General features: G+C 37.3%; 1 protein-coding gene across 1 annotated transcript; it reads right to left on the reverse strand.

Moving 5' to 3' along the window:
* Positions 1 to 7,720: 7,720 nt before the first annotated feature.
* Positions 7,721 to 8,909, reverse strand: LOC126369731 (complex III assembly factor LYRM7). The gene is made up of 4 exons (XM_050014313.1): positions 8,753 to 8,909; positions 8,523 to 8,666; positions 8,279 to 8,360; positions 7,721 to 7,996 (listed from the first exon to the last, which is right to left on the reverse strand). The coding sequence occupies exons 1-4, from the start codon at positions 8,771 to 8,773 to the stop codon at positions 7,869 to 7,871; spliced, it is 375 nt and encodes a 124-aa protein (XP_049870270.1). The 5' UTR covers positions 8,774 to 8,909; the 3' UTR covers positions 7,721 to 7,868.
* Positions 8,910 to 24,730: the final 15,821 nt, after the last annotated feature.

Consider the following 24,730-nt stretch of genomic DNA (forward strand, 5'->3'; position numbering starts at 1 on the left):
TAACACTCGCGAATGTCTTCCGACTAACTTAATGCGATCATTAACTACAAAACACCACTTCGTATTAATTATTTAGATTATTCAATGAAGAAAGCAACTGTCCCGTTCCCGTTTCCCGCCAAAAAGCCTTTTTTTTGCTTCTCAACAGAATGGTAAAGCAAAAGTGCTTCAACTTATACAGCCATGGCCCTGTTTAATAAAATGAAAATGACAATGCGACAAATTGTCAAAATGTGCCGAATGAAAATAGTCGCATCAAGCATTGTAATCATATCATATTATAACCCTGTTTAATAAAATCATAAAAGTGACAACGAAGTCAGAAATCGATAGATAAAATCTTGATAATCTATCCACCAATGCACCAACGACACCAACGACGACACGCCGCGCGCCGCCGCGCGCCTATGATAGGAAATGTAGCACATTTACATATCAAAGGATTGTTTGACCGTTAACATATTCACAATCCTCCTATCGCATCCAAATTCATTCTTTGAAAACGTATCGTTCGATTCTATCTGTAAGAAATAAAACAAGAAAACATTTTATTTTAATGTTTTATGGGTACAACTACAACCAAAGGACAAACGCATTTTTGTTCCGCTTCTCCGCTTTCGTGAATATCTCTCAAACACAAAGAGGGATCTCAAATATCATCGACCGACAAGTTATTTGACCTGATTTGACCAAATACTTACGCATTATGACAACTCGTTACCTACCTGTCATATTAATTGAATGCAGAAAGTCCAGATAATTATTTAGGTAAGATCTTGGAACTAAACAGTAAACAGGCTTGTAGAATTTGACCATCCCGCAGATAATGGACGTATATGTCAACAATGGTGCTAATTTCTACAGACGCCGTCTAATTTAAGTTATACACTTATACCTGTCATTTTCTTATCCGTTGGAAAAGAAAGGTACGGGTAATCGACAGGCATAAAATTTATGGAATACACGTCAATTTCAAGCAGAAATCTAAAACAACCGTCTAAAAATTTTACAGCAGCCAATAACCCGGCAGAGTTACGTAGACAGCACATCAAAGGGATTAAAATACCAGCGATCTCGCCTATTTTATTCACTCGGGTTATTCATTCGTTTTAAAATTAACTTGTTGACAATCGTCCGACCGTTTCCTTTTCGGCAGAATAAGAAAATGACGGGTATAACTTAAAATAAAATTAGGTGTCTGCAGGAATCGGGGCCAATGTCGTTTCAATTTCAACCATTTTTTTACATTGCTACTTCCATAGTTGCAACTTGCACCAAAAGGGAACGACCGACTAACAATTTGATAAGCGAAATTAAGTTCTTCTTTCTTTCCTCTCCAATTTCAGTACGTAATAGGTACTCTTAGGTTTTGCTACTTACCTACTCTCTACTTCACAATCTTTCTTCATTACAGACCTGCACAGGGTCATGTAGCTTTCAGGTCAGACATTATAAGGTATGTGTATGATCAGTGATCACTAAATGTAATTATAAAGCAACTTGGCGAGGCGGAGGCAGCGGCGGCGCGACCCTGGCGAGTGGCGACACACTGGAAGTGGACGTGTGTGTGATATGTATCTGCATTCATAAACATTGGACTTTGACAATAGTTAGTTACCATACATGGCTTATTATACCGCAATTGTACTGCAAATTGAAACAGTATGTGGCAGAATACGTGATAGCCCTGATCGAAGAAGGCGTAAGTTAGGTTACGTACGTCGTAGTGTCACGGGTTCGAATCGCTATTCCACTTTAGGTAGATATGTATTTGAATTCATGTTTGGATCATAGATAATTGGTATCACGGGGTTTCCAAGATTTGTGGCCGGTTAATCGCACTAGACTCCCCCAATCATTTACACGGCTGGCGAGGAGTGGGTGTATGAATACTTACTACTGTACGTACACCTCTGCCTAGGTACCTCATCGGGGACACAAGCGTACCGTACTACTAGTTTTTATTATACCGACTCGACACCAACAGTCCCTATTGTTCTTTTTTTTATTTTCGGTTTGATTTAATTTTGGAAACTAAAAGAGAACTAAGAGAGAACTCTTGAGAAGTAATTTTATGATTTTTCCTTTTTAAATTATTCATAATTTATAATTGTATTATAATAATTTTAATTTATATGCAATGACATTCGATTACGATGACAATCGATTCGATTACGATATTTAATGATTGTGTATTTAATTTGATATTTTGAATGTCTACTCTGAATTATTGTATTTATTTAATGACCTGTACCTAATAGCATATTACCAATACAATTTTCATTTTCATAAGTATCCGAAACTTACGCTACTCTTATTTACTTGCCATAGCACAATAATTGCGAAGAGTTTTATATACTACAATATTCTTTTTCTTTTCTCTTGTGGGTTGTGAGGCCAGTCAACAATCCTGATATCAGGGTTATTATTGAGCCGCCAAAGGCCCCTGACGTGGCTCATGTATATATATAGTCCTCCTTGTCGTATCCGACAACGGCGACCTCAGTCTCTTCTCTCGTGCGCTCGAATGTGACTGGCAAAGCCAAACTTTGTTCTGAAAACCCGGTCACATTGGAGGCAGAAAAAGAAAAGACGACGTAATTACTTAAGTAAATAGTAGCTGGGACCGATTGTTTTAACGTGCCTTCCGAAGCACGAATCATCTTACTTTCGGACAATCGGGTGATCGGCCTGTAACGTCCTAAATAAACTAGTTATACCAATATTACTTAGATGCACCTACTTACCTACCTATGTATTTTTTAGTGTCAATGTGGTACCTGCATAAATGATTGAATTATTATAAAACTCCTGGCATTTTGTATAGCGTTAGGTAGATACAATGTAAATGGATTGTGAACCTTCTTGCACTCTTGACCCCCGCCGCCCGCCGCGCTGGCGATCCTGCGATTACTGAGGTTTATCGCAAAAATTGTAGCTTACGGGTTAAATTGTATCCCGTGCGAGAGGTTACGGCGAGTAATAAGGTTCCAAATCATGGGGAATTAAAACGAAGACGCTTGTGAATGTAACTAGCACATTACTTACAGCTTGTTGCTGGCGGACCAACCACAGTGTTTGCTCAAATTGCAGGAGCTACGAACTTCCTCTATGACTCGCACAGTTCATGCTAGTCTAGACTTTATAGACAAGTATTTTGCTTCACAATATCCACGCTTCACATACCTGCTCGATTGTTACAAATGAAAGCTGCGAGTAAGAAGGAAAGCAAATATGTATGACAATCACAAGGTGTCAGTTGTCCAACAAAAATAAATGTCATCACTCGGTAGGTACCGCGTGCGCTGTACCTACTTGGCTGGCTGCACACAATGACAGAATAGTTCTACCATCATAAAACTAGGCACATTACAACAATACTAATAAAACGTATAATAATGATTACCTACTTAGGTACAGTATTAAATAAATATTTTTAAGACAATGCTTACACAAACGCTTTATTCTTCTGTATGACAAACCAAATGGGTTACTTTCCTTCAATTCTTGAAATGATCTATCGAAAGTATCAACACTTTGCGGTGTTAGTGTCAGCCACAGTAAAATGAGCAAAGATCGTAGGTACATTCACATAGAATGCAGACCGCTGAAGGTCGCCACAGCAAACAACTAAGTAGGACGCAATATTTGGGAAGTTATCTGCCATCTACCACGTTACATAAAATGCAACATGAATAATTCAATGTTCCCCACTCGGTACGAGCACCTATTGCATAAGTGTCAAATTGAAATGTTTAATGCTCTAACTACACGGGAGTATAGCACAGACTCTATCATCGCATACCCTGTAAGACCACAAACCTGAGGGCGCGAACCACGGCTCAGGACGTCGTCTGAGAGAACTACCTATTATAGGTTTTTGAAAAAATATTACATTATACATATACGTATATTATTATGTCCTTCAGGCGCCGATATTTTTCAATAGGCAACACCGGGTGGTTTGGATGGTGAGTGGCAGATCGAAGAAACATTTAGAAACTCATTTGAACCATCACCCTGTATGGCGAGTAAATATATCGTACGTAAAAAAGAAAGAAATAACTCGCGCTAGCTAGGTACATAGTAGGTAGGAATGTAAGTTAGTCCGCTGCTTTTACCAATGTACATTATTGGGAATATGTAGCTTTCAAAACCGCAGGTACTAATTTCTTAATGCAATGATTGTCACTTGTTCAAGACATAAACTTGAGTGGTCTGCCCTAATGCAGCCAATCGGTGGTCAGTGCCGTGTTGACTCTCTCTAATCATAAGCGTAGGGCTCGTAGGCCTCTCTACTACTCCTTATAGGGATCGCATCAAAATGACTAGACTAGATAGACCTACTCTATGAATTTCTCCCTTGTCTAGTATTATAATGGAACTAATAACAAATAAAGTCGATTTGTTAATGTGATACGTTAGGTACCTACACCCTCAAGAGTAAGTACCTATAATAGATGGTACACCTGATATTCAAATGCTGCTCAATATGAATATGACAAATACCTAGATGGGTACCTACTTAATATTTAACAGTCACAGGTACCTCTAAAGGCAGTAGCAGCGTGATAACAATAATATTATATGCCGCCGCGTCGCTGGGAGTTTATCTACTGCCTACTGCAGTGTTCCGCTTATGATAAGTAGGTATTGCATATACCTAACTAGACTTAGTCGCATATAACATCTTTATACATAGGCAATAGTTGAAGCCTTTTTACAGCATGGTTAGCTCGCGGCTGCCGTGTAGGCACCGCCTCCTAGCGTGTGACAACAGAACCGTTGTCGTCTGCCAGTCTACAAAATTCCTTGGACCGGACAGCGTATGAAAGTCACATGCTACCTAAACCCACAACTTAGGCCCATAGCACACGGCGTATTTTAAACGCGCAGAAGACGCGCGTTTCAGGAACGCGCGTCTTCGGCACCGTAGACGCTGATTGTTGCGTTTGCATTGACGATAGAAGCGCGCGCATGAAGCGCGTATACGCGCGTTTGAAGCGATACAAACGCGCGTACAAAGGAGCGGAGTAGGGGTAGGGGGAGGCGCTCACGCCACCACTGCACAATTATTTTTACATTTTTTTCTTTTTAAAAGAAGTACTAGAGCCAACGTAAGCAGTGTTGTCTCAACCGACGCCATTGTACAACTGAAGAAGAGGAGTCTCTGATCAAAACGCAAAAGCTACGGGCGACTACAGCGCGTCTGTATCGCTGTATCTGCGCGTATACGTGCAGTAGAAGCGCGTTTCACGATCGCCCCGTGTGCTTAAGTTACAAGGTTGCAATCGAATCTCGTTTGAATCGCGTATACGCGCGTAATCTGCGCGTCGTCTGCGCGTTTAAAATACGCCGTGTGCTATGGGCCTTAGGTTGACTCGCCGTGCATGTCGTGACTCTACTCTGTGCTCTACGTGTACAGGATGATCGTGCGTTCAGACGATGTTACGTTTGTAAGGTGCTACTACAGTAGGTACCCGGATACAATTGCAGAAACATTAAGAATTTCCCAACATGCCCGGGAATATAAGCAGCTGAACCGAACGTGTTGCATGGTTTCTATCATGCCAATCATACACAACTGCACTGAACAACTGAACTGTCCACTCATTTACATCTGCAGGCAATTTGTGCCTCTTCGCAGTTATTGTAGACGCAGCTGCACCTCATCATCAAGCAGTGTAACCGCACTAATGCGTACAAAACTTGCAAATAATAACACAAAATTCTTATTTGATTCATTGTTATACTCAGATATGGACTCGGGTGTGGCACACATCACTGACAAATACTTTACCTGTCTTTAAAGCTCTATCTGCAGAGTGCAAAAAAGGCAAAGTCAAAAAGACAAAGTTAGGTAGGTAAAGGCAAATTAATAAATACTTATTATTTCTTGGATATGTATCTATCTGTGTGTACTACTTTACGTAAGTAAGTAGGTATTAGTTACCTTGTGTTTCTCCAAGGTACCTAGTACCCGCCTACATTTAATAAAGTTATATAAGTAGGTAACTATGTAGGTAGAGTGAACAATTACAAAAGAACTAGGGATTCAATGTAACTTATAAATCATTACACATTTTTTTGCTTCACAGATAGGTAAGGTCGGTGCCTACCATAAAAATGTGAAGCAGCACCCGAAGCTTGGAACGCGCCAATTATATCGAGGACTTCGACCAATCGACTACTACGACGTTTTCTATGTAGATCATTCGCTGTGTTTAGTCTATTGGTCATAGTCATAGCCCTCTATAAAATTCCCTCTATAATAAACCCGTGCTGGCTGCTTTATAACCCCGTAGGTACGTCATAAATAAAAAAAAACAGATAGGTACTTAGGTAGTTACTTACTCTGAATCCATGCCTGTCGCGTATTGTGGACGGAGCGTCCTGCGGGCCACAATACCACGGGCCGTAATGGCTGCCATTACACCGCGTAAATTCCTGTAATAGCTGCAATTTGCGAACGCTGCGCACTAGCCGATCGTACTGGAAAAACACCCGGATCAAAAAATACACTTACCTTTATACATATATTGTATAGAAGGTAAGGTACTTAAAATAATTTAAGGAACTTTGGCTAGAAGTCATTTTAGCACCTCTGCCTACCCCTTCGGGGATATAAGCGAGATGCTATGTTTTTGGTAAAGAACTTGACAATTTTTTTAAAGTCCTTCAAAAATTAGGTTCGTATTTCTTTAGATGGTACCTACCTGAGTAGAATAGGTATAAGTAATATATCTGTGGGATTGGCAAAGCAGATTATCACTATACCTACCTACTTACTCTCCGACCGAATACGCTCAGACAACTACTCTGACGCGTGGTAGGTAGGTAGGTACTGCAATAACAAAGATACTACCACGCTGCGGTGCTGTGTCACGCGAAACTCTACCTCTATTAAGTGGGTAATCTGTGATCGAAGACAATTTATTTGTTTTTGTGCCGGGTTCTTTAACCCGGCACAAAAACCTGGCTGTTTAAATGTGCTAGCTACCTATAGTATACGTAAAAGGTAGGTATTCACCGTCAACACCGAGACTGACATCATCTATGTTAAGACTGCGATATCAAGATGAGTACGCGCCATCGAAGTCGCGCGGATTTCAATAGAACCTTACTTCAGAAGATCATTTCTATCTCTCAATTACCATCCTCATATCATCCTATGCCCATTACGACGATTATGTTCATCAACCTAGATTTTTGGATTCCATAATAAAAGACGAATAAATGTGATTGCATTCCCTATCTTGTTTTATTAATCCACCACATGTTGGGCGTATTAAGATCTTAATATTCGCTTTTTCCTGTTAGCTGTTAGTCGGTACAAGTGGCAAATACAAGTTGCTGCCCCACTATATAGTCAGGATTTACTTAACCATAACAAAATATATCAATCAGGAGTAGAAGGACCGACTGAGAACCATTGATCCAAGGTTCAAATAATGAAAATTGGGGCCCACTCTCTAGTATTTTTGGTATCAGGTTAGTAGTGCCTTTCAGTCTCCCGCTGACCAGCCAATAGACTTACAGACCAATGTGTAACTTGTCGGTGCTGCTGCTGACTTGACAGCAACCACACACATGTGCCCATTTTGAAACAATTTCATAAGCTTTCATTACATGAAAGTCTCATTAGTGGAGGTTCTTGGACCAAATTCCATACAATTTTGCCCCTAGTCATTTATGGATAAGAAAATGACAATACTTTAAATAAAATTAGATAGTCTGTACTGGAGTCAGCACCATTATTATATTATAAAAAAAATCACAAAGTAATTAACTTACTACGTAAGAACTAAACTAAGTAGGTACCTACCTACTACTAATACACTGACGAGAATTACTACATTTATTCTACATTATTTGTTTTGAGGTTGTTCCTGACAGCACGGCCGTGCCGGCCCAGCATCGGCACCCTCCTCTATAACAGCAGCATCATTATATGGGATGTTGTCTAGCTTCACTGTGTCTTGTGTAATTTTAGCTTCTGTAACACAAAGTAATTTATAATATATATAATGTACATTAAAGAAACATTCAAAATATTATGCCAAGGATGAAATAATTGCATCTTTATAAACAAAAGTTTTTCTTCCAAACTAAAAGCGTACTTGGTATTATGTATTATGTAATGATTAAATTATATAATGATTTAATTCAAATGTAGATGTTGATATACAGCCAAAAAAATATGGATATACATTAACATAAACTGATGACCACTTAAGGTGTAATTAAAATACAATACTTTAATATTGCAATGGTTTACCAAATACTCCGGGTTTGAGTTCTCGAGCCTGTATAACACATGTTCGCAGCTCTCTCTCTACACCCTCACTGAACTCTATCATCTGCAAACAGCGAGCAATATCTATCTCATTGCTATACCTCTGCAGTACAACCACAACATGTAACAAAGTAGGTAGGTAACTAGCTACTTACAGGATTAGTTCTATGGCATTGTAATACGAAGAAAAAGATATTAAATTTAGAATTGCAACTATTCAACTTACAGCTTGTATAGACCCTGCATCAGATACATGTTTGTTTTTTTTGTACTCTTCATTAATCTTGTGCCTGGCTGCAGTTAATGCCTTTATATCACCCTTAAATACTTTCAATCTAGTTCTGTGTATTTTTTTAAAACTTTGCATTACCTGCAATGTGGCAAAACAAACTCTAAATACAAATATGAACCACACAAATATTAATCATATAATATGTACATCAACACCACACTTACCAAATGCCTTAGATTGCTCATGATATTTATATAGTTTTTACAGATTCTTAAGCATGAGCAGAAATAGATTAAGATGTGCGTTGTTATTTAACACAATTTATTAACGCTACGCTACGGTCCATCCACAGCTCAGTGCAGTACCTAGTCAAAGTGAAAACACATTTTACACATTGCGCTAACATCTGAAGTAAATTATACCATAATTATACTGAAATCAAAGATAATAATATTGTAATAATATATGTAATATATAAAGATATAAAATAAATCACTACGTTTCTGACACGGCCGGATATGTTCATACTTTTTTTTTTTTTTTTTTTTTTTTCTTAAGTTTTGGCTTCGCGCGGCTTGCGCATTTGCCACAGACAAAGATAGGGAAACGGATTCGTAGGAAAAACAAGGAACGGAATTTGGAAAGAAAAAGGATCAGAAAGGTGGAGGATAAAATAAATATAACAGGAATTCTATATAAATAATTAGAATAAAATAATGGAGATATTTATAGTTTAAGGTCATTATTAATAATACATATAGATAAATATTTGTATATATCTGGATTCATACTGTGCAACAGAACAGGGATGGAAGTAGGAAGAGGAACTTTTAAAGAATGGAGAAATGTATATAAAGGGGTATGGTCAAGGAGAGGACACGAAAGAAATAGATGATTAATATCACCTACACCTGTACCGCACTCACAAGCATCGCTCTGAATTATCTGAAGTCTGGCAAGATGAGCTGGAGAACAAACATGACCCAATCGCATTCTAATGATTGTACTAGTAGCACGTTTGCACAACTTCAATTTAAAAAACCAGGGTTTAGCAGGAATGTCTCTTTGAATAGAGAAGTAATATTTTCCTTTTGACTCAGAGCTCCTTATCCAAGATTGCTTCCACTGATCACGGAGATATACCCTTGGCAGAGAACCCAGGTCGTGGCAGTAATTCTTATAGGGAAACATGTCACCATCGTCAACAGCCCTATTGGCTAGTTGATCTGCTTTTATATTACCAGGAATGTTATTGTGGCCAGGAATCCATGCAAAAGAAACTGAATATCCTAATTGTTGACATTTAAACAATTTGTCCCGAATATCAATGATTATAGGGAAAGATTTAGATCGAAAAGGGAACCTAATTAGAGCTTGCAAAGCACTCCTAGCATCGGAAAATATTACTGATTGAGTTAGTTTAAAAATTAAGATATATTCAAGGGCTTTAAATATGGCATAACACTCGCCTGTAAACACAGAAGATTCAGGAGGAAGTTTTACTCTTTGTACAATATCATATTGAGAATGAAAAACACCCACCCCTACACAGCCAGTAGAGGAATGTTTAGAGGCATCAGTGAATATGTAATGACAATCCGGCCAATTTTCTTCTAACAGATTATTAAAAGTAATGTTAGCAAATGGGTCATCCTTTGCTATTCCTAAATCTAAACGAACATCCGGGGAAATTATTAATGCCTCAAAATTTGTACAGAAAAGTGGGGAAGAAGGAAACTGATGGGTAGGAGCCTGAAAATTAATAAATTTCCTAAAACTGTTAACGAGACACGGTATAGATTTGTGTAACCAATAACTGGCAGATGAAGCATAGTCAGACAGTAATCTGAGCTTAGAATGAAGAGGATGACTGGAGAACTGAAGGGAACGAAATAAAAAGGAATCGGAAAGATACTGTCGTCGAAGTTGTAAAGGGGGATCTACACACTCTACCTGGAGAGCATTAATAGGACTTGATTTCATGGCACCAGAGACTAGTCTAAGAGCTTTTGATTGGATAGAGTCTAGTTTTTTGAATACGACTGTACTACCAGGTTCCAACAAAAAAGTACCGTAATCCAGTAAACTCCTTATTAAAGCATTGTAAAGTAGTTTCATACAGAATGGATGGGCCCCCCACCAAACTCCTGAAAGACACCTTAGAATATTCAGTAAGCGTTCACATTTGTTTACAATATACTCGCAGTGAGGAATGCCAGTCATTTTGGAATCTAGTATAACACCTAGGAATTTGACGTTGGTCTTAACAGGAATTTCAGTATTATTATAATAAACGGATATTGGCGGCGGTAATCGCATTCTAGAAAACAGTACTACTGAACTTTTGGTAGGGGATAATTCTAGACCGTTACTATCCAACCATTTCTTTAACAGGTTTAATGAACAAGATAAAGAAGAACAAGCTTTTTGCACGGATTGATGTGTATAGTATAATAATAAATCGTCAGCGTATTGTAATATTTGTACATTACTATCCAAAGCTGACTCCAAGTTTGAAGTATAAATATTGTATAATAATGGGCTGAGAACAGATCCTTGAGGCAGACCCTTCCAAACATATCTAGACTTGGTGCCACCATCTTCTAAGGAAATATTAACAAATCTCTCTGATAACATGTTTACAATAAAGTTACACAGCATTATCGGAACGTTTAAATCATTAAGCCTATTTTTTAAAATACTCACAATAACATTATCATAAGCAGCATTTATGTCAAGAAATGCTGCAACTAAAGAATGATTTTTAGAAAATGCTATACGGATATCAGTGACAAAAATACTAATGCTATCAATAGTGCTTTTGCTCTTCCTAAATCCAAATTGACTTTCACTGAGCAATTGATTGCTTTCAATGAACCATTCCAACCGATCTTTAACTAAATGTTCACTGATTTTCATTAAAACAGAAGAGAGGGCTATTGGGCGATAAGAGAAACAATCAGAGGGATTTTTGTTGGGTTTAAGTATGGGAATAATCAGCTGGCTTTTCCATGAAGTAGGAATATTACCCGTTACCATTATAGAATTAATTAAACTTAAAAAATAGGACAGGGTATCATCACTGAGGTGAGCAATAAAGGAATAAGGGATTCCGTCTAACCCTGGGGCTGAATCCTTTACGTTCTCCAACACTCCTTTTAGTTCCGATAATGAAAATGGACTATTAAGACCAATAGGATTGGAAATAATTTCAACAGGAAGGGACATTGGAATTATTATTTTCTCAGGGACAGATGGTGGAGCCAATCTATTTAAAAAAGGATCAGTCAAGGAAGGAGGAAGGAAAGTAGATGACGTTTCCTTGAAACCGTATCTAAATCTCCTAATATTCCGCCATACAAGAGATGGATTAACACTAGGAGATATGGATAAACAAAATAATTTCCAGCTCTCAAATTTTTTGGTCTTAAAAAGTTTACGAGTATTTGACATTATTTCAGAAAGCAAATTAAAATTTTCCGTAGTAGAACATTCACAATATCTCAATTCAGCCTCCTTTCTCCTCCTGACCGCAATCGTGCATTCACTATCCCACCATGGAGGAGATGGAATAAAATCCGTCATCTCTTTTTTATGAGGAAACGTTTCATCAGCCACCTCAATAATTGCTTTAGCCAGAGCTTCAGCACAGAAAGATTCATCGCCCTGATTTAAATTGGGGAGATCAGTAGCTCTGCTTTCCAAACGCTCACCAAAAAGACGCCAATCAGCGTCGGTCAGACAATATTTTAAACGTGGTTTCTTTTTAGGATATGGTTTATTAATAGAGAAATTGAATGTAAATGACAGTATAATTGGGAAGTGGTCACTTCCATAGGTAAGAGAAAGTGTTTCCCAAGTGAATAAGGGTGCTAAACTGGAGGAACAAATGGACAAGTCAGGAGCGCTAATTGACTGTCCTGGATCTGAACGACGTGTAGGAGAACCTGAATTAAGAATACATAGATTTTGAAAATCAAGAAGGTCTAAAAGTAAATTACCTACGCTATTACATAGTGAACTTCCCCATGCCTGGTGGTGACAATTAAAGTCACCTAATATAATAAAGGGCTTAGGAAGGATTAAGAAAATGTCCACTACTTCTTGAATAATGTGGGCTGAAGGGTGTGGGATGTAAATAGACACAAAACAAATGTTGTCTATGGAAACTGCAATAACTGAGAATTCATTAGAATGATTAGGGATAGGAAAATGTGTAAAAGGAAGTGCATGTTTGACAAGCAAAGCAACTCCATTATACCCATCAGAGCGATCTTCCCTAAGACAGGCATAACCAGGAATTCGGAATGAATAACTTGGCTTAAGCCAAGTTTCTTGTAAGGCAAGAATACGAGGCTTATATTTATTAATTAAGTATATTAAATCAGATTTTTTAGATGTTACACTGCGGCAATTCCACTGAAGGATTTTGTCCATTATTGTGTTTGTTGAAAAACTGAGTGATTGCATTAATTACAGGGGCAGCGTGGGACGGTGATAAAACGTTAGATTGAAACAGAGAGTTAATAAGAGATAAAATCAAATCAAGTATATTACTAACATTTGATGAGTCATCTTTATAATTTAGGGCACAACCATTAGATGGTTCTGGTACATTATAATCTTTAATCAGAGCTTCATGAGCAGTTCGGTCATAGCCATGTGTTTGTTTAGGAGGCGATTTGGGTTTTATAAAAACGGTTTTTTTATAAGATGTCTGCTGAGTTGAATTTGCAATAGAATGACTGGTGTTCAGGAATTCATTTTGAGAGGCTGTAGTAGAAGAGGATACATTAGAGGAAGTGAGCAAAGCATCAGCATATGACTTACGAGAAATAGGCGGATGAAACTTTGATGCCTCCGCATAGGATACACAGCTTTTTGCCATAGTTTCTTTAATAGCTTTTTGTCTTTCCAATTCCAGGCACTTTTTACTAATGGCAAAATGTGAACCTTTGCAAAGGCAACAACTATAATCATCCTCCTGAATATGACAAGTATCACCAGTATGACCTTGGCCACACTTGTAACATCTGGGCTTGGACCGGCATTGAGCCTTCACATGACCAAATCGACAGCAATTATAGCATTGAATAGTTGGGTATATATAAAGATCTACCGTTAATGATGTATAGCACATGAATATTCGCTTTGGTAAAACTTGACCATCAAATGTAACCACAACTGATTCAGTAGTTTTAAGTTGACTTTTACCGTCAACCTCTATCTTTCTTTTTAGCCTTCTTATTTTAAGAATTTTGCCACAACCTATTGGGACAGAAATATTTTCCTGTACTTCCTCATCTGACCATTCAGCAGGGACACCTCTAACTATTCCCATACGTGTGACATTGAATGAAGGAATAAATGCCTTATAATTTTCAGACTCAATATTGGGATTGTTTAAGAAAGAATTAGCATCTTGAAAATTTGAGAAAGAGACTGAAAGCCTATTTCTTCCTATTCTCTTGAGGCTACCATTTATAAGGTTATTGATTGCGTTTCTTTTCAGGAAACGACCAAAGGTGACTGGATGTAAGGAGGTGTTATTGTCTGGTAATGTTTGTTTTTTCTGAACGTGAATGACAAAAGGGGCCGCATCTGATGATTGATAAACCAATCTTGCCACTGAGGGCTGAGGAGGGGAAGAATTTATTTTTTCAATATTCTCAACATTGGGAGTAATAGATATGCTATCATCAAAGCCATGGTCGTGAGCGCTCGTACTTGGTGATGTTTGAGGGAGGGAGGAAGCTACTGTGCAATGACAGTCACTTTCCCTGACCTTCTTACCTTCATGATGCTTTCTACGTCTTTTATTACAATGTTTGCACATTCTACGAGCAGAAGCTCTCTTACGTCCACCAGTGTTTTGTGTGAGGGAGCAATCAGTATCCATACTAGCCTCATTATTAGATATTGTTACTGTGAGAGCAATGTCGGGAGCAGTTCCCCCCGGGTCTTCGGGGGGATCCATCGTAGAGAAAAAAGAAAAAGTTCACTTACCGAGATATCCCGGAATATATACACTCAAACTAATTTATATACACACTAATAGATATACTATATATATACACTAACTACCTAACTGATCCAAAACAAGTTATAAAATTAATAAAAATAGAGAAATGAAAAAACCGTGACCGCCAAGTTCGACGTTTCCCGCCCTTTCATTGTTCATACTTGGTTCATACGAAAAAAAAATTCTACCTTAGCGGCTTAGCGGTAGCGCAAAAAAAAAAGTACCGAATTTAGAAGTTGACAGCTACTGTCAGCTACTTCACCCCTCACCTACTTCATTTCACCCCTCTGAGATCCTCCGCCATCTTGGGATATAAACATAGATAAACATAGACACAAGGGCAAGCGCTGCCCGCCCGGCGGCGTCCTAACCAAAATCCAAAATCAATCATTGCTGCATTGCAGTTATGTAAGTGATTGAGTGAAGTGTGCGTTGATTAAATTCCGTACTTAGCCTCTCCACTAGAAAACTGTGATATCCGTACAACAGTATGAGTGTAAGATGTACGACGATTGCTGTGTTGCGAATTATTATTGTGCAACTAAGCGAAAAGAAGCTATATTTCACCAGTTTCCTAAAAGTGAGGTAGGACTCAAGAAGTGCAGAAGTTACAGTGTTTACGTGACGACAATTTGTGAAGGCTTAGCATTAGGCTAGTTTCGCAAATATTATGTGAGGGGACTACTGGGAACAATAATAATTGTGTTTGCCACTTCGAGAGAAGATATGTAACCGAGACATCTCGACTTCGAGTCGGTATCCTATAGGCATGTCGTGTATCACAAGGTACTTAAATGAAGAGCAACCTATGTACTAAAATATAGAAATAACTATGAATGATTAATGTAGGTATTTTTTTTTCAATTAAAAAAAAGTCTGCTTATTTATTGCCATTAAGGCGGAACAAAGTTCGCCGGGTCAGCTAATTTTTAATAAAAACAGCTTTGTGAAATCTGCATAAGGAAGGATTTTTTTAATTGGAAAAAATACAAAAAATAATTAAATACCTACATTAATCATTCATAATACAACGCAGATGGTCTTCCGACCCGTGAACTTGCCACGTATAATTGACCATGGGAAAAACATGAATGTTCTAGATTTAAACCACAAACTTTTAAGTATTGGCCTTGTGATTTGTTGATGGTCATGGCAAATGCAAGACGTATCGGAAATTGAAGTATTTTAAATTCAAACGGCATATCGGTTGGGATCATCGGTATCCTCGGAATGAGAACTTCCTCACCTTTGAATTTTCCTATCATTATCGTAGCGTAAATTACATTGTTCATCAATTTTGTAACTGCCAAACGCGTACCGTTGCACAGTTTTGGTTGGTTTATGTTTCGAAGCATGATTACTACGGAGCCAACCTTTAGGCGTAAATTGTGCGGTGGTAAGCCAGACACGTCCAAAGAGTTTAAAAATTCAATTGGATAATTGGTGGCTTCATCTTCATTTGTGACGCAGTCAATAGATTTGAATGAATGCATTGTTCCAATGATCTTATTTTTAATTATGTAGTTTAGGTACGTCTTTATTCTTAGCCGCTAAAATTGCTCGCTCACTCAACCATTCATTATTTTTGTAGTTAGAAATAATTTCTGGACATACATTGTTGATAAGTTCGTCTTTTGATGAGTCAAAATTACATAAATTATTTGGAAATGATATTAATCCGCTCGATTTATTTATTTATTTATTTATTGAGGATATCCAACAGCTTATTAATTAACTAAGAATAATTACAGTAAGTACAATGTTTGTTCGCCAATCACAGGATACCACAAATAAAACAAATTGTAGAACTTGATGAGAACAGTAAACAAAACTAACGATACAATGCTAGGCTTAAAGTATATAAAAATATATATATTATAAAAAGAAAAAACACATTATAAAAAAAACTGGAAATGTTACATAAAGATTGTTTATAAACTTAAACCTATATATATTATAAACTATTGTCATTATAAGCAGGCACAGACTAAAATTGGTTTACGTGACCACAAATAAATATAAAAATAAAAGATTATTTTAATAATTTTAACGTAGTTTAGTTAATTTCTTGGCAAAAGTCTTTTCAGTATTTGTGACTTAAATGAGGTTTTAGACAAAGCATAAATATCCAAATCACTAAAAAGTGTATTATATTTGGAAGTTGATCGAGAAACGAATTCGTTTCGTCCATAGTTGGAATGACCTTGAGGAACATGAAAAACTTTGTGGATAGCGTACCTAGGCCGGCGCTGAGAAATATGTAGTGAGACTAAAGATGTGAGTGTAGCGTCATCGACAGGTACTTGACCATTACCGATAGTCAGCAATTGCTCCGAGAAATCTTCAGCAGATGTATCATTAAGCAATGTAACTCTCATGTTTGTTGTCAGTTGCAATTTCTTCACGTAGCGCCATAGATTTGACGATTTGAGGAGGGATTTATTTCGTCGGCAGCCGTAGATCTTGGAATTACTGGCAGTATTTTTCGGAAATCGCCAGACAGTAAAATCATTGCTCCTCCAAAATATCTCGAGTCATTACGTAAATCTTTTCATGTTCGGTTAAGTGCTTCTAATGCACGTTTATGCGCCATTGTGCATTCATCCTAGATGATGATTTTCGATACCGCTAAAACTTAGATATTTTTTTGTTATACCACGTATTATAGTGACTGACGTTTCATGTCAAGTCACACGGGCTTTTTGTTATTCCAAGTCTGATTCTTATTTGTTATACCACGTTTTATAGTGACTGACGTTTCATGTCAAGTCACACGGGAATGCTGTCGAACGGGATAAAAAGTATCCTATGTCCTTCTCCTGGCTCTAAACTACCTCCCTGTCAATTTTCAGTTAAATCGGTTCAGCCGTTCTTGAGTTATAAGTGGAGTAACTAACACGACTTTCTTTTATATATACAGACTTTCTGAGTCACTCTAAAAGATTAGCAGTGTTATTATAAACAAAATATTAAAGGGTACAGGTGTCTCAAGATTAGAGAGTATAGAGAAACATAATTAAAAAAATAAAATGTTAAACAAGTAAACTGCAGTCCTTTTTTTTATAAACCTTGTCATCAAAATTTAAAGTAATGTAAATAGTTTAAATCTATCACTACCGCTACGCCCCGCCGTGCCGCTACGCCGCCTTCATTAACATGGCAACCCCACAATTATTATTGCGGGTGGCATTATCATTTCATATGTCAAACTCTAAACTCTGGGGCTTTTTTTTTGTATGAGAGACGTTCGTCTGAACCACTAGGTTCTCTTAGTAGTCTGTGGTTTCTGAAATTATTGACACCTATATTGATTGACAATTGACACCTCTATTGAATGAAACATGAAGTCGGTAAAAATGAAATTACAAGGACCGGTCTTTGTCTATTATGCGTATGCACATTCCTGGTTGTCGTATGCTATCATCCTTTGGGGAAATAGCACGGATACGGAAGACTTATTTATATTGCAAAAGAAATGCATTAGAATTTTAATAAGTATAAAACAGACTGATACGTGCAGACCCTATTTTCAAAAACTAAAAATTCTTACACTAACGGGTATATACATTTTAGAAATTTCAAAATTTGTCCGGCAAAACGAACACTTATTCCATAAATCCAATAATGATCGCTTCATGCGCACGACTCGACGTACAGATAAACTGATACTTCCCAGAGTAAATATGAAGTTATACAGTAAGAATGCACATATCTGGCCCCGATTCCTGGAGACACCGTCTAATTTTAAGTTATATCCGTCATTTTCATATCCGTCGAAAAGGAAAGGGACGGATTCACAGCTCTTAATTTTAGGAAGAATGGGTAAATTAATGTGTCGGGTTATTGACTGACGTAAAATTTTTAGACGGTTGGTTTAGATTTGTGCTTAAAATTGACGTGTGTTCCATAAATTTTATGCTTGTCGATTACCCGTCCCTTTCCTTTTCGGCGGATAAGAAAATGACAGATATAACTTAAAATAAAATTAGATGGTATTTACAGGAATTAGCACCATGGCGATAAAAATATACACTTCTCATCAAAAAAATCGAAACACCTTGCAAGTTTACGTTTTGTCAGGATTATCAGAAAAATGTGTACATTTAGGAATAAATGTTAAATGTCGTTTAATAGTGAGTAATATGAGCTTATCAAATCTTAATGTTAATGTTCTAAATTTAAATGAATTTTTCATAGGTTTCGTATTTTGTTAAATGAGTCATTTTTATTCCGTATGGAGTATAAAGGAAATGGATAAAACAACACACGTAAATGAAAAAAAAAGCTAAAAAACGTTTATTTAATAACTTGTATTCCCTCCCCGAGCTCTAGTTACTGCTTCCATACGGTTCTTTATCGATCGGATCAGAGTCACGATCACATGCTGTGGTATATTGTCCCATTCCTCTTGGATTGCATCTTGCAGCTGGCTAAGTGTTTCTGGGGCAGGATCTCTTGCTCGAATTCGTCTCTTTAATTCATCCCACAGATGTTCAATGGGATTCATGTCCGGGCTTCTTGCTGGCCATTCCATAATAGAGATATCGACTTCGTTAAGATAATCTCGTACGACGCCCGCGGTGTTAGCCCTAGCATTGTCGTGCATGAATATGAAGCCGTTGCCAATAAAATGTGCATAGGGCATCACATGAGGCTCGAGACACTCTTCGACGTACCGATGACAGTTTAGTGCAGGCAGACGTGGCCCAGACACGAAAGCAAGCTCTGTCTTACCGTCGGCGCTGATTCCTCCCCAAACCGTCCACGAACCGCCACCATAGCTGACCTTTTCTTCAATGCAGCATTGTGCATAGCGTTCTCCGTCTCTTCTGTAGACCTTGTTCCTTCCGTCGTTACCATACAGCATAATTTTACACTCATCAGAAAAGAGAACTTTGCTCCACTGTAGGTATGACCAATTTAGGTGCTCACGTGCAAAGTTAAGGCGCGCTCTTCGATGGTCTGCAGTTAATTTCGGCCCATTTGCTGGCTTATGCGGTACCAGTCCACGATCCTTCAACCTTCTTCTAATTGTAGAGTCACTTACAGCCACCCTTCGTACAACACGAAGCCGCTGCTGCAGTTGAAAAGCGTTAAGGCGTCGATTTCTTAAAGAAGTTGTTACAATAAATCGATCATCTCGCTCAGAAGTGACCCGATTCCTGCCAGATCCTGAACGGCACGTGAACAAACCAGTCTCCCGATAACGTTTATAGACTCTATGAACAGATGACAGGCTTAGATGCAGTCTTGCAGCCACAACACGCTGACTAAGGCCAGAATCCAGCAATGCCACAACTTGGGCCGCTTCTGTGGGCGAAGTATCCATACGTTTTAGAAAAAAAACCTTTTTTCAGACGTCCCAAAGTCACAGTATTGAAATAAAAAACAAAAGTTTAAGGATAGGCGCCAATTTTTAGTTTTTAAACGCTAAATGTACTCCAACCCTAAACACACATTTGTCTCAAAACAGTGATTCATTTCGTTTATAAGATAAACAAATGAAATTCTAATTTTGAATTTAGAATTTTCGCTTATTACTGTAATGGCCAAACTGCCAGCTATACATTTATGTATTTTTTTTCATCGTATGAATTCTTTTTTGTGTTAAATTCGGACAGAAACAATGAAAACGGAAGTGTTTCGATTTTTTTGATGAGAAGTGTATAATAAGCTTCCAAAAGAAATATCGGATATTAGTAAATATAATGACTTCGTGCAAAAATTGAAAACTTACCTAATTGACAACATTTCATTTTTACTAAGGTGCCTTAAATCGAAAACCATTTCGAGATATTTCTATGATTTACACAAAACACATTTTTTCAGATTTTTTAATTCAGTAATAATAGAAATATATTGAAAAATCCACGAGGTCAGAAGAGGAAGGCATAATAAGTTCAGACCTTTACATAAAAATTATAAAAAAAGTAAATGTCATACATATTTTTTTTTGTTTTGGTTTTCCCCGAAGGGTAAGGCAAAGGGAACTATGCCCATACAGCCATGTCTGACGTATTTTTTTTCTTGATGATTAATGAAATGATGAAAGGTGATGATGATGAAACCTAAGCCCCCACCCTCGGAGTAGACTCCTACTCCGAACCCCAAACGAATTAACTCAAAAGTCCGCATAAACTTTTGAGTTATGAAGCGGCTTCCCGGCACGAAGCGAAAATAGGCAGATACACTTTGTTCATTGAATACTCCAATATAATAACACTCGCGAATGTCTTCCGACTAACTTAATGCGATCATTAACCACAAAACACCACTTCGTATTAATTATTTAGATTACCCAATGAAGAAAGCAACTGTCCCGTTCCCGTTTCCCGCCGAAAAGCCCATGTCATACATAACATGACACTTTGTTTGCGACTTGTTTTAAATACGCATGCAAAGGTACATTACATTATACTGCCTTCATTCTATCAATGGCAGAATCCAATTTTCAAGAAATATTTTTTGTAACTTCTAGTGGAAAAATCTTGAAAAGAAAAAATACGTGTCTTCTATTTAAACAAGTACTTTCGAAATAGCACAAAAAAACCACGGCTTAAAAATTTGAAATGTTGTCAATTAATAAAAAATATTATAATCTGCAGGAGTTTTTAGAATCGAAATAATTATTTTGATCCACAAATTCATTTTAATTAAGTTAAAATGCTCTTTGTTATCATGTCTGATGCTGTTGTTGTATTTTATATTATTTTATATTGTATGATTGAGTTACTTCTATTTTTTATTTCTATTTTTTTTTGATATATCAAAGAAAGAAGCAGTGCCCCGACGGGGTGTCATGTTGTAAGTGCTAAATAATTAATTTAAGAACCTTTGTACACATGATTGCACCAATAAAGAATTAAAGAATTTGTGAAACAAGGACCAAGTATTTGAATGGTCTAATACACTTTGTACTTGGTCTTTGTTATGAAATTACATTTCACGTATTTTTTTTAATGGTCTGTTTGCACGATTTTTAAGCCAAGTCCCAAATAAATATTATAGTGCAGTATTAACTATCGAGTATCGGATTATTCGGGTTGGATCGAATTGGAGGAACGACAGACGGACAGCGGAGTTTTAAAAATAGGGTTCCGTTTTTTTTTTATTCTTTGGGTACGAAACCCTAAAAAGGTGCTAGGCTTAAAGATCGTGTAATCACGCCATTCAAATCCAAAAAAAAAATTTGTGCTATTAAATAAAACCAAAATAAAACAAAATAAAATAAATAATAAAAACGGCTTTTTGGCGGGAAACGGGAACGGGACAGTTGCTGTTTTCATTGAATAATCTAAATAATTATACGAGTGGTGTTTTGTAGTTAATGATCGCATTAAGTTAGTCGGGAGACATTCGCGAGTGTTATTATATCGGAGTACCTATTCAATGAACAAAGTGTGTCTGCCTATTTTCGCTTCGTGCCAAGAAGCCGCTTCATAACTCGAAAGTTTATGCGGACTTTTGAGTTAATTCGTTTGGGGTTCGGAGTAGGAGTCTACTCCGAGGGTGGGGGCTTAGGTTTCATCATCATCACCTTTCATCAATCATCAAGAAAAAAAAATACGTAAGACATGGCTGTATGGGCATAGTTCCCTTTGCCTTTGTAACCGGGCCAGAAAGAAAATTATAAAAATCAAATTGAAATCAAACAAGAAATGATAAGATAAGAAAAAGGGCGGGAACCTTCGAACAAGTTAGGCGGGATTTTTTAAGCTCTCGATTTTAATTTCAATTTTATTTCCAAATTTTGTAGATATTTGCATAATTTGTACATAATTATTTAGTTTAAGTTATTGTATAAATAGTTGTTTCATATCCGAATGTAAATATTTATCGTTTGGTAAGTTTTTACAAAAAACCGTAGCAGAGGCGGTCCGCTAAGGACCCGCGCGGCGGGCAAGATGCCTGGCCAGCCGGCAAAGCGGAAGTATTCGGCAACAAAAGGAGGCAAGCAGCAGCCCCAGTCTCGGGATGAACCAGGTGAGGTTGTTGAGCCCGAGTCTTCTGACTCGGACGTTACCGACCCGCCAAGGATCATGGACACGGAGATTGAAGAAGACAAATATGCTCCATACCGAGTGACTGATTACAGTCGCCGGTATCCAGAAGATAGCGCAGCAGGTTATGAATTTGTTGTATTTATCGAAAGTAGCACTGAACAACCGATTGGGACACGAGATATGATGAATTTAAGCACTTGTTTCACCAGAGTAGTCAAAGGCATTAAATATCTCAAAAAAATAAATAAATTTAAAATTGGCGTAGTCTTTGATCGCCCAAATTTAGCAAATGCTTTTTTGGATAACTCTACATTCTTGAGAGACCAAAATTTAAAAGCGACGATACCTGCTGGTACCACTGAAATGACTGGCGTTATCAACTCAGTGCCTACCAGTATGACAAACAAAAAAATATTTAACGAACTGGGTCTAGGTACAAATTGTAAAAAAGTAATCTGTGTACGACGAATTATGAGAAGGGAGAAAGTTGGTGAGTCGTTCCAACTACAACCCACCCAATCGGTCGCAATTACATTTTCAGCGTCGACTTCTTTGCCAGACTATGTTTTTATTAAAATGTGGAGGTTCCCTGTTTTACCCTACATCCCCCCGGTAAAACAGTGTTTCAGATGTTTAAGATATGGTCATTTGGGAAAATTCTGTAAAAACTCTGAAAGATGTTCAATTTGTGGTGACCAGCACAATTTTAAATCGTGCACCTCTTCATCAGACAAAGCTATCTGTGTCCACTGTCAGGGAAATCACTTGTCTATTTCGGGGCAATGTCCTATAAAGAAACAAAAAATAATTGAAAATAAAAATAAAGTTATGCCGACACCTTTTTCAGATTTATTCAGCAATAAAAATAAACACTTTCCATCACTCAGCAAAACAGAAAATAGTCAGGAATTAATAAATTTAATTCTATCTAATAAAAACGCATTAACTTTGCTCACAGAATCTATAATAAAAGTTATTACATTAAACAAAGTAAACAACACAAGTATTAGCTCTCAAATGATAACAGACACAATAAAAGAAACTATTCAGCATAAAAATAAAAATTCTTCAAATTCTCAGCCCAAACAATAAATATAATGCAGTGGAACGCACAGAGTTTGTTAAGTAATAGACATGAATTTGAAAAATTTCTCTTTGATAATAAAATACATATATCTATTATTAGTGAAACTTGGTTTAAATCTTGTACAATTTTTAATATTAAAGGGTACTCCACTGTCCGTAATGATTGCGGCAATGACCACAATGGAGTAGCCATTCTAATTCATAAAAGTCTAGTATTTCGTAAATTAGACACTTTCTTTGATGACTCACTACAAAACGTTGTAGTTCAGGTTCAAATTGATCAAAAATACATATCTATCGCTAGTTTTTACAGTCCAGGTAATTGTAACCCTACCTTTAATAAAGGTAGATTTGACAATTTGATTCGTAGTATTCCAAAACCGTTGATTATAGCAGGCGATTTCAATGCACATCACACCATTTGGGGGTGTGGTAGTATTGATACACGAGGCAGAAGCGTCTTGGACTCCATGGATGAGAATGACTTGGTTCTCTTGAATGACGGACGTGCAACGACAACAGGTACCCTTAGTTGGCGGCCAAATGGCCTTGATTTAACATTGGTTTCCTCATCACTGGCCTTGTCATGTGAATGGCAGGTCATGTCAGATCCCTTAGGTGGTAGCTATCATCTACCCACTTTGACGAAGTATTGTTTTACATCTTCTCCTTCAGTTGCTACAGACTCTTCGGCGAACATCCCGCCTCACGCCAACCTGAAAATGGTAGATTGGGAGCTATATGAGAAACGTGTAAATGAGTTGTTATCCGAATTTCAAATTGATGTTTGTAATTTAATTGAGAGCTATAACAATTTCTGCAATATCATCATTTCTACTATAAATGAATGTGTAGTATGTTCAAGGTCTGGCAGTACTACCAAAGTTATTTCACCCTCAACTTCTCATAATAATAAACATAGAACTAAAAATCGAATCCCTCTAATCTGGTGGAACGAAAAATGTACTAAAACTGTAAATAATTGTAAACAAGCATATTTAGAATTTAAATTAAATCCTTGTGTCGATACTTTTATTAACTTCAAGCGAGCGCAAGCCCTTAAAAAACGCACATTAAAGCAGGAACGTAAA

Source organism: Pectinophora gossypiella, chromosome 9 (assembly GCF_024362695.1).
Source record: "Pectinophora gossypiella chromosome 9, ilPecGoss1.1, whole genome shotgun sequence".
Lineage (NCBI taxonomy): Eukaryota > Metazoa > Arthropoda > Insecta > Lepidoptera > Gelechiidae > Pectinophora > Pectinophora gossypiella.

Coding starts and splice junctions, on each gene's coding strand:
- LOC126369731 (XM_050014313.1), bottom strand. CDS start 8,773: ATGAGCAATCTAAGGCATTTG. Junction 8,667..8,752: donor TGAGCAATCTAAGGCATTTG/GTAAGTGTGGTG, acceptor GCCACATTGCAG/GTAATGCAAAGTTTTAAAAA. Junction 7,997..8,278: donor ACTCAAACCCGGAGTATTTG/GTAAACCATTGC, acceptor TTTGTGTTACAG/AAGCTAAAATTACACAAGAC.